Source organism: Acanthopagrus latus, chromosome 15 (assembly GCF_904848185.1).
Source record: "Acanthopagrus latus isolate v.2019 chromosome 15, fAcaLat1.1, whole genome shotgun sequence".
Lineage (NCBI taxonomy): Eukaryota > Metazoa > Chordata > Actinopteri > Spariformes > Sparidae > Acanthopagrus > Acanthopagrus latus.
In genome coordinates, this window is record NC_051053.1 from 7,417,707 (window position 1) to 7,431,627 (window position 13,921).

The 13,921-nt window shown below is 40.9% G+C and overlaps 1 protein-coding gene across 2 annotated transcripts; it reads right to left on the reverse strand.

Annotated features, from left to right (window-relative positions):
• Positions 1 to 867: 867 nt before the first annotated feature.
• On the reverse strand, positions 868 to 10,198 carry sufu (suppressor of fused homolog (Drosophila)). Of its 2 annotated transcripts, none has more exons than XM_037124468.1 (12): positions 8,897 to 10,198; positions 8,395 to 8,529; positions 8,026 to 8,162; positions 6,560 to 6,702; positions 6,237 to 6,322; positions 5,711 to 5,783; positions 4,963 to 5,116; positions 4,760 to 4,862; positions 4,288 to 4,422; positions 2,610 to 2,748; positions 2,437 to 2,505; positions 868 to 2,348 (listed from the first exon to the last, which is right to left on the reverse strand). In XM_037124468.1, exons 1-12 carry the CDS (start codon positions 9,043 to 9,045, stop codon positions 2,259 to 2,261), a joined length of 1,413 nt encoding a protein of 470 aa, XP_036980363.1. In that variant the 5' UTR covers positions 9,046 to 10,198; the 3' UTR covers positions 868 to 2,258. The 2 variants fall into 2 exon arrangements, with proteins under 2 accessions (XP_036980363.1, XP_036980362.1); XM_037124467.1 differs by having other exon boundaries at positions 4,963 to 5,119; positions 8,897 to 10,195.
• Positions 10,199 to 13,921: the final 3,723 nt, after the last annotated feature.

The window sequence follows — 13,921 nt, forward strand, 5'->3', positions numbered from 1 at the left end:
ACAGTAGGTGTTTACTTTTAGCCCGTGACCCACCCTGACATTTCACTTTGGGCCCTTGAGGGGAAAAAAGCTTGGGCATCCCTGTGTTAGATGGACCCGGGGCAAAGACCTCGCCATCAATTTTAAGCAGTGAAATACTGATAGTCACAATAAAAAAAAAGACTAGAAAAGACTAAAAACTAGAAAACTTGCCTGAAAACATAAAACACACACAAGTCGAGCCTTAAGATATGTTTTTTCCATCAACTCCAGTTGACTGGTTGTGATTTACAATGACTAAAATCTGTATTTCTGGTGTCAACATTCAACTGTGTGAGTTTTCACAACCCGGCATACATGACTTGCCTCTACTGGATATATGAAGCATTAGTAAATAATGTAGTAACCATTAATAATGGTGATAGTTAACCCTTCATAAAAGGTGTATATACTGTACATACCACTATATATTCTTGATGGGAAATGGTGTGATTTAATATTCTTTATTAAATAATCATCATAGCATTATATGCATGCATTTTATGGAACTGAATATGTATTTGGATACCAAGGTGCTGTATATATGCATAAGCAGAAACAAAAAACATTAAATATACTACTGTTTCTCTATATAGGACTCTATATTAATTACACACAAAGGGGCAATTGTGGCTCAGCAGGTAGACCGGACTGTCCAGTTTGATTCCCAGGTCCCGTGTCCACATGTTCATGTGTCCTTGGCTAAGAAACTGAGCCTTTAATTGCTCCCGATGGATAGGCTTTTACACTGCGAGCGAGAATAGGTGAATGAGAGGCTAACTGTTAAGTGCTGTGTTTGAGAAGCCTATAAAGATGCAGTCATATCACTTACACACCAAGTCTGTGAAAGAAATACGTTCCTTTGTTATTCTGCAGTTTTGCAGCTTTATTTGTGTAAATATGTACACTCTTTAATGCACTTGGGATTACAATCAGCCAGTTAAATCAATAAGACAGTACTTACAAAATACCTGCCTAAACTTGAAATTTGTCGCTCTGAACAAAAGAGACAAAGAAATATAAGACTCCATCACATTGCAGAAGAGTAACTCTTGTAAGAAAAACACTGTAGTACAACTTTTTTTTCTCTTTTAGTGTTAAATTGGAGTGCAGTGACAGTATCAGAAAAAACAAAAAACAAATACAGCATCATGAGAGCTGTATGCAGCATTAAGTCAAGAGACTATGTGGTCCTTTTCAACTCAAGGCACTGAGGAATTTTTCTCTGACTCATTTTCAAGCAGGTCCTACTGGTAAAAAAAAAAACAAAACAAAAAAACCTGAAACAAAACATCACATATTTATGTGGCCACTGGAGGCAACACTTGACAGGCCACTGAACAAAATATCTCAGTCTCTGAACATTTACAACGGACTCGATGTATTACATTTCGTAACTTTAAAACACGCAACAACATGCGTGAAAAAAAAACAGGACAGGTCAAAAAAAAAAAAAAATTACTCAATACAGGAATTCTGTTCTTGGCACAGGGAAGAAAAGGTGGTAATCCCTGCAGCATTTGCCAGGTATCTAAGAAAACAGTTCAGATGCTGGTGTGATTATCCCAGACAAATAGGCAGTTGTAGTTAATCATAGTCAGCCTGCCTATTATGACTAAATCATGACACATTTGAGACATAGAACGTTTACCTTTGGTATAACCACAAACACGTAAGAGAAAAATGTCCAGCATTTGTAAATACTATACACATGAGCTCAATTGAAGAAAACATTGATAAAAATTTCCAACATGTGACTGTTCTGTCCTTTCTAAGGCCAATGGAATAAATACAACTGATTTGAGAACAGCCACCCAGCTATAGTTTGGAAACACTGTTTGGTGATCACAGGATGTGGGCTCATCTGTATTAGTGACGTATATTTTTGTACTGAGAGTTTGGCAGGACATACTGGAGAAACATCCTGTTTTGCCCTACAGCTAGTGTGTCACTTTTAATGATTGTTCTTACAGGTTAGGCTGGTTTCAGGCTGATTTGACTAACTCAAAAGCATTCAAGCTTCAGAGATATGTTGTAAACAGTGGGGCTGGTATGAGAATGCAGTAACAGGCAAAAAAGTGTTAAGATCATCCCTCGGAGCGTCTTCAGGAGTGTCACAGAATGGTTGTCCACTGTGGGACTGACATATCTGTGGGCTGCATGTCCTTGGTGGTCCACTCTGGAAATGTGTATCTGCAGGTGTGTATGTTTGTATTTTCTAGTGATTAAGTGTCTCTTTTTCATTGCAGCGGATTATCAAACACAGAGTCTGGTAGTACAGAGATCTTCAGCTTCTTTTCAGGCCAGCTATACTCCTTTGGTAACTTTGTCTATACAAAGAGAAAGAACAGACATGGTGAAACATGCAGGCAGTTGAGCAAAACCAAACAAAAGTTAAAATACAGGGGTTTCACTTGCCTCCTCACGAGTGTTTAGTTCCTGTAAATCCCCAAGCATTTGCTCCACAAACTCTTCAGTCAACAATATCTATACAGGAGGAACAGAGGGTCAAATAACGACACTGAAAAGGAAAGCGAAACATGGAACCTTTCAGTTTAAGTATGAGTCTGTGTGTGTGCGTGCACAAGTACCTGAAGCCAGGGGCCATGGGCTGCATATGGATGCTCCTCAGTAGCAAAAGCTCCCTCAACTCCCGTGGACACAAATGTAATGGCCGTATCTCCATTGATACTTTTGTAGGTGAAGTGTCTCCCATGCAGCAACCGGCCCCTGTGAAAGATCAAACACAGGACAGTTTGCAGTAAGTAAATATATTGGATTCACCTGATGGAGAAAAACAATACCAGGACAAAAATGTAAGAAAATATTATTATCATGAGAATTAAATTTAATATTGATATATGTATATATCAATATTATATCAGCAGTCGTTACGAGGATTTAAGTGTTATAGAGAATCTCCATTTGATACTAGCGTGAATATAAGCTAAATAAAGTGGCCTTGGAATCCAATCAAAGAATTATATAATCCTACATCAATTACCAATAAATAGTGGTTAGTGGTTAAATAGTGGTTAGTGGTTAAACTTTGAGTCTATTTCTATTTCTAATTAGACAGAGATGAAATGTTCACCCATTTCCACAGTCTGTTCAGATATCAAAAGTCATATAATTTGTAGGCAACATTTGACAAGATCAAGCCCGATGCTGGTATCACATAATGGGGCCATTTACTCCACCTTCTCATTGTCAACTCTCTGCACACAGAAGCTATCTATAAACTAACTCTTTTATTGTTCTCTGCACAGATAGAGATCACATGAAGCAGGTTCATGCTCATCTCATTTCCCCAAAATGTTCCAAATAAAACCAGTCCAGATAGCCATCAGCCACACGTGTGTGAATTTTATAAGACAAAGAGCAAACCGGAGAAAGCCTACACATAGTTAAAAATGTTGTGATGCTGCAAACTTCTCCATTTGTTTTGTCACCACGGTACGCATTGTAATACCATATTTACACCTCTTTTTTGCTTTTAAGAATTTCCCGATGTCTGTAAAATCTAAATTTACGGGCTAGACTGTGGCAATTTGGTTAACCTGGTGAGGACCCACTGAATTTAAATGCGCAGAAAAAGGGAAACATATAAAATAAAGATCACTAAAAATCCCAGTTTTAATTCCGCAAACCATGACAATCTTCCTTTTAAAGCTACTTCCTATCGATGACATAGTTCTGGTGTAGTGGGTGAGCAGTATAGTGAGGGGGCATTGTTCCTGTGCTGAGCAAACTTCAGTGACTCAGTTATGGTGTCAATGTACAAACATAACCTTTACTAACTTCCTTAGTAAGAAGCTGTTCATGAAGGAGGTCAAAAAACAGCAAACCTATTTGCACAAAATGTGCCAGACGAATACAGAAGGTATACTTATATCTTATAAGTAACATGTGTCCAACTTTAAATCATTTTCACACACTTGTTTCACTTTGAGCATGCTTGGCTCACTTAAAATAGCACTGGACACATTAAAGCCCACTCCTTCGAGTTGCTTCACATTTCAAACTGACATCAAAGCGAAGGTAGGTGGAGGAAATTTTAAATCTGGGGCCGATTTGCAGAAAGCCCCTTTTTAACTTCTACGTAACTTGTGTCATATGCGTTTTTGCTGGGGTGTTTTTATTAAAGATATTCTACCACACCCATCCAACTCAAATGTTTGGACTATTTTTCATTGGCCTATCTTTGGGGCATTCCAAAAGGGTAAGTGTCGTGTGTGGGAGGAGGAGAGAGAGAGAGAGGTGCAGTACCGCAGGCAGAGGGGCAGCAGCGTGCCTGACTCTTGGTTGAATTTCAGATGGACGCTCTCCAACTGTCGCGTTCGGACCAACTCGTGTGGAACGATGGCCGCCGAGCTCTCACTCTCCAAACTGTCCTTCCGACTCCTGAGAAACAGAAGGAAAAGAAAAAAAGAATGACTGAGGAAGTCTGATAAGGTACATTCAGCATGAAGTGGAGGAAGTGTACGGAAAAATATTTCACAACTCCTAACACAGAACTGTTACCTGATTCTGTGGAAGAGAAGAGACTTCCACAGAAAAGTAGCAAGCACATTAATGACAAACTGCCATGTTATGCTAGAATCTTATAAACAGTTCAAATGTCAGTTGTGCGGTGAGTCATTATACACATTGGAGGGAGTTGTCCTGGTGAAGCCTTTTGAGCTGAGCCGAACCAAGGCTAGTGTGTGTGTGTGTGTGTGTGTGTGGGAGGAACACTCACTGAGGTCTCTCATGGCTCTGTCTCTGGTTGTTGATAGGTGGCAGTGCTGCCTTAGTGTTAAACTCCAGTCCTTTTCTCAGAGTCTCCCTGATCTGCTCTGTGTCTGACAACACACAGACAAAGATCAGCATGAAATCAGAAACGTTGTGTATAGATTGGTTAAGCAGTCTCAACTCTTTTCACTCCTTTGGGACTTTGCGTACCTTTGTCTGAGAGCCTCCGTGGCTGTGATCCTATGCAGATGGATCGGCTATCCTCCTCGTCCTCTGGCGGTCGACTCAGATCATCCCACACACACTTGGCGCTGACCCCACTCAGGTTAGAGCCCTCTGTCTCGATGCCTTGGTCCACTCTCTCCTGCTTAGATGAGCAAATAATATACGCAATCATTAACACTAGCTCACACAAGATCCAAATTTTAAGGAACAAAAAAAAATGCATGGGGATTCATGGGTCAACAGGGGGTGCCAAATACAGACAGAGAGCAAATAGAGCCGTTGAAAGTAACACTACATTATCGCTAGCTCTCTTTAAAATACCTCGTAGATCTAAAAGTCACTTTGCCTCCGAATTCCAGGACAAAACCTTGAGCCGAGATATAAATAGCTTCCTTTTCTCCATATATATGTTTACATTAGGACAGTCCTTGGGGTCACTCTTAAGTCAACTTTTCCACCCATTTTCCTTTATTGACCATCTATCCAATGACAAAACTCCACACTAAGCCATTCCTACAATACAATAACAGCTTGTGATAGTGTTACACAGTTAGTTGAAATTGTAGCATCATAATATTACTGGAGCTGGATCAAGGCTCTTGAAAACAGAGAACAATATGTCTTTCTAAAATGTGTAATGAGCCACAAGTAGCTGAGGAACATACTACTGCTCCTAGTTACACACATAATAAATACAGTATTGTGCACTAAGCTGAACTTAGTAAAGCCTTACTTGTAGGTGTGGATCAATGTCAAAAATGGTCTCCCCTCTCCTCATGTCTGTGATCAGCCAGGGGCCACCGGCTCTGTACACAGGACAATCATCAACATGAGTCCAAGAGAAAATTAACCTCAAGTTAGACACACAGAGTTAATAAATGAACAAGTAACAATGCTCTATTTGTCAAATTGGACTGCATACACTTTCTACTGGAATGGTGTAGATGTAGCTGCACTGCTGTATGCACAAAAAAAGACAGATAAGAACTTGAAAGATGTGTCAAATCAAGTTGTAAATAAATCCAAAACTAAAAAAACACAAAACCCCTCACATACTCGAATAAGAGTGACATTTACGTTCCCACTACAATCCTAAGCTATGAAGCAGAAGTAACCTAGCCCGATTTGACTCATGAACAGTCACCTATGAAACAAAGCAACAAAATAAAAGTTGAGAATAACATAGCCCTACATGTACCATTTTAAATTGTAAAACTTTGCTTCTTTATCCACCATGTTCTGATAAAAACTTTACTCACACTCTGACTCCACGCATCAGCTCCAGAATGCCTTGGCCGTTCCACTGTTGGGCCGCCTGTAGCTCCTCTGTGCATACACCCACAATCTACAGGAGACAGTGCAGAGCATTAAATGGCATGGTTTATAGTCTTGTTACCTGTTGAGTCCCTCTTATTACTGTTGCTATTCAATTAACGTACTTCATTTAACTTACTATAAGAAATGAAGAGTGTATGCACATTCATGGGCGCCAAAGATCTATCATCTGACCGGACAATAAAACAACTTTTATTATTCGGTAGCTTGCCACGTTGCCATACTGCAATCACATATTTGAACTGACCTGGAGAAAGCTCACTGTGCCAAAGGGAGTATTAACTGGTTGCATCTGTGGGTCCTCTGTCAGCAACATATGCTGGATACGAGATTCACTGTTGTCGAGCGGACTGTGCCACGATACATGGTCGCCACTACAAAATGTGTTTTCTGTAAAAGAGCAAACAAAATGAGACAATTTTTAAGTTATCTAGAATACAGACCGTGTCATGACTAAGTGTGTGCCTTCAGCCAACAGTGGGAGGCCGACCTTCTATCCTACTTTTCATTATCTGACAGAAAAGAGTTGCAGAAGGAAAGTTACAATAACAGGAAGGGACATAGATCAGCCAGAAAAAAGAGAGAAAGGAAAACAAAGACCCAAATGTGTCAAGGAAAAGCTTAAAAACACTGTTTTCCATGTGAGGAATGTTTCTGCTTGTGAGGTAACATGCACCAAGTCCAGCCGCACTGCAGGAGAAAAGCGAGGGGGAAGATGGCCAGGAATCAGCATTCATTTAGCTCAGGAGCCCAGCCCACCCAAGCGCAAATTGACCCCAGCTGGATAGAAGAGTAGGCCTGGGCAGTGAGGAGAGCGAGAGCCTGGAGAGAATAGTCCTCTTCTCTTTGTGCATAGCTTTTAAATGCCTCCTCCCATCCTCAACCACACGTTCTTGTGCACATTACTTACGCAACTGAACTTTAAAAAAAAAACAACACACAAGTAGCGCCGTTTATACCCATTATACACAAGGTATACGCTCACATACTACCATTTTTTTTCTTTTCACAAATACAAAGGGAAAGAAAGAGGAAATTAGACTTTCTTGTCAATAGGACAAGGAGTTCCAACAAACAGAAATGATGTGTACTAACTATATGGACACAGCTGCCTGCATCAGACTGCTAAAGTCTATTCTCTTCAAATGTATAACACATTCCTCCCCTGGACACTGCAGCCAGAAGAGAGTTTATATATCAAAACCTTTTTCAGAGATATCATTTACCAGACTATTAATAAAAAAAATGTGACCAAATGGATTAAATCACCAATTGTTACTCTTTAACAACAGTTCTCCAGGTGAAGGATGAAGAATGCAGAGCTGCAAAAACATGTTTTTGTCACTTTGTCTTTAATTCATCAATTAACAAATAAATCAGCTCCTCCTTCAAATGTCCAACATTACATAAAATGACACCGACATTTCCAGAGCCCAAATAATTGTGTCAACCCTCCTTGTTTAGTCTCACTCAAAACAAACTTTTACAAAGCTATCTATACGCATTGTTTCATGAGTTTAATATGATATGTCAAATCTGAATAGTTCACTTATCACAGAGGACTTTTGAGAGTATGCATTCTCTTAACTTTGTCAGAACTGCTGCAAAACTGTCTGTAAATTTACAATTTGTTTCACATTAATGAGATTAAATTAGTTTTTTTAAAAGGTTAAGAGATGGCAAAAGTACATTGCTGTCTCTCTGTGCTCTTACCTGACTGGAACACATATCGTGCCAAGCCTTGCATGAGTTCAGCTGGCCAAGTTGGTGGTGCCGTCTCTCCCATTTCTCTTTTGAGTCTAAAGGTGAGCTCAAAGCCAAACCCACTGGGTCCATCTGCCCCTGTGAATCTAACACACACACACACACACACACACACACACACACACACACACACAGTGGCAAACAAACCTTCAGAAGCTGTGTTTTTAATCTTTTGTTATATGCATGAGGTTTTCTCTAGATCAAACAGCATGCTGTAGAATAATAGGGGATCAGTAGGTGCCATGTCAGTCAGTGGGTGGTCAGATCTAAGTAATGTTTACTTAAAACTTGTTTCATGTGATACAATGATATACTTACTCGTGAACTCTATTATCCCCATACAGGTCACTCAGTCCAAAGCTGACATAGTGCCAATGCTCCTGGATATCCTGAGCTGGGCAGCCCATGCTTCTATACATACTGATGTAGTCTAACGGGTCTGGTCCTCCTAACCTGTGAGAAGCATAAAACCATCGGCCATGTCAAAAACTGTTTTTGTTAGCAGTGGACTGTGTTTACTCTTGAGTACACCTATGTTAGTTTAGCCTGTAGGCTTTTATTTGTACAGAAGTAGTTAATACACTTACAAGAAGGTGTTTTAATTGAGCTTGTATAGTATGGTAACGTTGCTGAATTCTAAAACCAACTTAAACATAGTTGCACACAGTGTGGCTCCGAGGTGTAGTTAGCTGAGCGATTAGCTTAGCAGCTAAGCTAATTGTTGGCTAGCCATCATCACTAGCTACGAAAAGTTGTTTTACGAATCCAATGCCTCGTTCATAGACGTGTCAAGCCGGCAACAAAAGAACAAAGTACCTACCAATATTTTACTATGGCTGTGACTTGAAGCGGGTTAGCCTGCTCGGGGTAAAGTCTTCTACACTCCCCGTAGATAGCCTGCAGTCCAGGGGGAAACAGCGGCACCAGCCCGTGGGCTTGAGCACCACTGTTAGGCCGTACCTCATCCATGCCAAGGCCTCGAACAAATCTGGGTATTCTATGGAAACAACGTATATGCAGCTATCTTCTGTTATCCACCCCCAGTTAAACAAAAATGGGAGCAATTTAAATCATAAAGGCTCCACGCTAGTGCGGTTAAGCAAAGAAAAACAAATTTCACCCCGATCGCTGTGCTACACTCAGCAGGGACTCAGCCTGTTGCTCATCTTTTGCAAAACCTACCCAACCATTGGTTGGATGGGGAGCGTGACGTAACTGACTGACGGCTACTACTAACCAATGGGAAATGACAATACAGGCCCCTGAGGATTTGTAGATGATTATGATTGGCTGATATGCTGTCAATCCAACAGTGGGAGACGTGATTTCAGGGTTGGGACTTCAAAGTTTTCCAGGGGGCCAAATGATGGAGGTAGGGGCCAAATGGGTCTGTGAGGGAACGATTCTTTGATCAAGTAAAGCGATCTGAATAAAGTACAATTAGTCAACCTTTTTAAGTGAAAGTGTTCAAGCATCAGAAAAGTGTATTTGAAGTAGGATCCAAAGTATTTATTATGCATAACAATGCTCCATGAGAGACTATACTGTTATATATCATACTATTGGATTCTCTACTGACACATTTACGTGTAAGTATCATTTTAAGGGTTCGGTTGTGGGGGAGAGCTAATTTTGGCTGTTTGATTTATATGTTCGATTTATAACCATAATCAGCAGATTAAAAGTTAAACATTTCCCTCTGACATGTAGTGTTGTCAACTGCTAAGAAGCATAAAATGTTCATTCTAAAGTAAAGTTCAAGCACCTCAAAGCTGTCCTTCAGTAAAGTACTTTAGTGAATGTATTTAGTTTCCACCACTGCAACTAAGATTCATTGTATTAAGTAACTTTTTAGTTCACTTTATTATGTTTCATACATTAAGAAAGAAAGCATGTCCAGAAAACATTACAAATTATATTTGCACTCCTGGTTGCTAGTAAACAAGTCATTTAAAAAAAAAGTAAAATCAGTCAGAGGCCCTTTATAAAATGAGTTTTAGTGACATTTCTTGTAGAGCCAAACTGGGCACGTTTTGAATGTTATTATTTGTTTAGTAAACAATAGGCATGAGCAGACGGTTACATTATGAGGAAAAACCAACATGATAAGATGAGGAACTTGAGTTTTTTTTTTTTTTTTTTTTTTTTTTTTTATGATAAGCTCACGGATAAGAGATATTGAAGGTGCTGTCATCTCTTTCATAAGACTGAACGTGATAAAGGAGAAATGGAAGCGCAGTGTTTTATCAGCCAACAGGTTTCCGGCTGCGCAAAGATAATTCGGACCTCAGAGTGTCAGCCATTCTTCGTACAACTATTCTTTGCGCCATGATTTGCTCAGGCGATGTTTACCTCACCCTGCTCACGCATGATAGCAGCCAACCCTTTCTGTATTTCTTACCCGCAAACAGTATACTCAGCTATAACTAGAGCCCTGAGGCCAGGGACGTCTCCAAGACACAACTGTGGACCCTCTCCTCTAATGCTGTTAAATTAATCTGGGAGATGTGTGTGCAAATTCAGCAGCCATGGCCACTCATGGCTGCAGTCCCAGAGCAGGACTGCGAGCTTTGCCACCTGAAACAGGTGCTTTCTAGGGGGAGATTAGAGAGGGTGTAAAGTCCTGTCATGGAGCAAACAGAGGTTGTCTGAGAGGTCCTGTTAACAGTACATGGCACATCTAAGAATAACTTTAAAACACTGCAGGCACCTCAAAAGAACTGCTTTAAACCAGCAATGGTGTGTCTTCCCATATTAAAAGTCCATATGACAACATGCCGTTTGGTTTTTTCATACCTCAGTAGTGGCAGCTGGAAATTTAATTTGATGTTTCATGGTATCATAGTTGAACAGGATGTTGGCTATCCTACATGATCATATTGTTTATGGCTTATTCAGCTGACTGCCTTCAGCCATGGTCGAGATGTAATGGCACTAGAATTGAGATAAGACCGGAAAAAAAAGGTCCACCACGTGCGTGGGCTAAGTAGGTGTGTTGGTGGCCATTTTATTTCTGATATTCATTTTTCCTTGTATGCTGTCACTATTTCTTGTGAAGTGCATGATGTTAGATGTTGCAGTGTTTTAAATGTCAAACACAATGTGGTGAGATAAAATAAAGTACAGAGGAAAATAGTTCAGCTTTTTTCACTTTATTAACAACACGCAACGTAACATCGGCCCGGGGAAAAAAAATATTATCAGTAATTTCAATGTTTATTTTGCCCACAAATGCAAATGCACTGCTTCTTCGTCATTCGAAGAAAGGTAACAATATATATATCATTTGAAACAAAGGTAGTCCACAGATGATTGTAATCCCCACATGCAATACTTCGTTCTGATGGTCCTTGTTTCCGCTCTTTGCTGCCGTGCAAATAAAGATGACAAACTAGTACCATGCCAAAAGAACTGAGCCCATAGATGACACCTGAAGACGCCACCATCTATGGAATTCAGTTCTCATGGCAGAACACTCTTCAAGATTTGGTCCCCAGGAGCCGCTTGGCGCCTGAACGGCTTAATCATTTGACACAGCTCGCGTTTTGTCATTCATTCTCTCGTCAGCTCATTTTCAGGAATAAATAAAACCAAAGTAAATCTGCCAATAACAAATAGAAGAACCTGAAAACTTCACAGTGTAACAGTAAAAGTAGGTTGAGGATACAGCATGCCGAGCAGCGCGCTGAGATGAAGTCATGACCTTCCCCATTTCTCAAGAAAAGCAGGGTGCTGATGAGCTGATAGTGACAGCCTTACTTCTTTTCATTGGAAGATTGAGCAACAGGTCATTGCAGTGGCAACCGCAGTTGATCTTAAACAGTGATGAATCATAGCTGGCATTTTGCATTTTGCGCCAGTGCAACGTGCAATTTAAGACATCTCCTTCTTCATTAATCGGTAACAGGGGCATTGAGAGGCATTTTATGCGAGTGAAGTAAAACCAAAGTGGAAACAAACCTCTGAAGTGAAGTTATGAATGCATTGGATCCAACGCTGTGGCTAGAAAGAGCCTTATGAGGCGTTTCAGGGTCCTCAGAGGAAACCATCTTCTTGACCTAACTATTCCTGGAAATGCTTCACAGCCACCGAAATGAAAGTCTGTCTACCAGGCTCATGCAAGCACTGAATCAGACCATGGTGATAGCGCGCTGGTCAAGGAATGAAATGACTCATCAGTTATGGCCGTACACTCCCAGGAAAAGAACTCTGGGACAATTTGATTACACACAAACAATTGGATGATGTATCTTTGAACCCTCCGAAGCGAGTTCGCCTGTAACCGACGTGTGCTGTGTTACAGGATCTCTTCCTTCATCTATATTTTAAAAAAAAACAAACACCTCATCCAAGGCCTGGAGTCAATATTGACAGTGACAGTAAAGTGAGATAGTTCCTCAATGTTATCTCAGTTCCTGTGGTTTATTCAGCAAGAGTGTACATTCTTTTAGGATACATGTAATACAGCACAATGAACTTTGTGTGGAAGGCCACACCTGAACACGTTCAGGAAACTCCTATCTTTCCGGCAGTTGGACCGGGAAACAACCGGTTTTACAGCCTCTTACTAGACATGAAATCTCTTAATAGGGCATGAACCAGATCTCAGACAAAGATCAGATCAGTCGACCAACACACATCACGCGTGCTTCATTATCAGGAGAAATGTGGAAGTTGGTATTTCTTTTTGAAGAAGTCTACTGTAACTGTTTTAAAAAATGTCGCAACCTGAAAGATGTTGAAAGTTGGTAGCTCGCCGTTTTAGGGTTATCGGACAGTTCGTAGATGAAAACTGTCCAGTATTTTCTCTAATTTGATCATAACTTGACCAGTCTCCTACCAGTATACTTACCCCAGTCATTCACAGAAAATGCTCATGCTCCAGATCTTGGGTGCATCAAAAACACATCTCCTCGTGAGGGCCCGTCGCAGAGTGAAACTCTGAACACACCTCGGCGGTCCCACCTCACCAAAAAAGAGGTTTTAAAAAGCAGGCGGCAAGTCTGTCCAGAGTGAATGATCCTAAAGTGGTGGCCATCCCTCCCCAGTTCACCTGCACGTCCTGCTCGCTCTCCCATGTCCTCCAAGTTCCAAGGAAGGATACGGCATACTGTGTGACATTCAGAGCAAAGAACCTTAAATACCACAACCTTTCACATCACCCATCAGTCTCCCTCCCTCCTCTCTATCTGTGTCTTATACCCTCCCTCCGTTCGGTAAGCCTGACAGTCACTTCCCAGTAAGAAGGAAACAGTGGGAGTGAACAGCACGCCCCCTCACAGTGAATCAACACATAATAGTTTCTGAGGAAAACCATCTGACTGGCCCTGCCCCCTGTTCCCATAAAGTAAGCAGGGGAAAGGCTGTGTCTACTCGAGGAGCCAGGAATTCCCCCATAGGCCATGAACAGCTGTCGAGATGAGAGACGATGACGAAGCCGACACACTGGAAGTTTGAGGGCCGGACGTAATGCAAACAGAAACCGAGTTTGGTGTTTCGTGTGAGTGAAATTGTGTTGAACACCATGTGTTTACATAATAAGTGAATGGAAATTCTGTCCACACACACTGTGGGGGTTGATATGCACAATCATGTTTGAGCCGGTGACACCAGGTTTCCTAGAAAAGTGTTTTTCTCTTTGCCAAATATTTTTTTTCTTCTTCTCAGCATAGTTGCGTCACGGGCATGTTTAGGATGAGATTGATTTTCGTGAATATTTGTGTAGCTGCAGTCATTTATTCAGGCGAGGTCTGATGGGGGAAGGACTCGACAAGGCGGCCCTCATAAAAATAACTTTGTTTGCTCTCTGGTCATAGTCAAACATGACGAGGATGTGATACTGTGT

Bases quoted from the DNA above. Each gene is read 5' to 3' on its own strand.
- sufu (XM_037124467.1), bottom strand. From the start codon at position 9,045: ATGGATGAGGTACGGCCTAACAGTGGTGCTCAAGCCCACGGGCTGGTG. The intron at 8,530-8,896 runs GTAGGTACTTTG...TGCTTCTCACAG, and splicing joins ACAGCCATAGTAAAATATTG to GTTAGGAGGACCAGACCCGT. The intron at 2,349-2,436 runs GCAAGTGAAACC...CTCTTTGTATAG, and splicing joins AACTAAACACTCGTGAGGAG to ACAAAGTTACCAAAGGAGTA.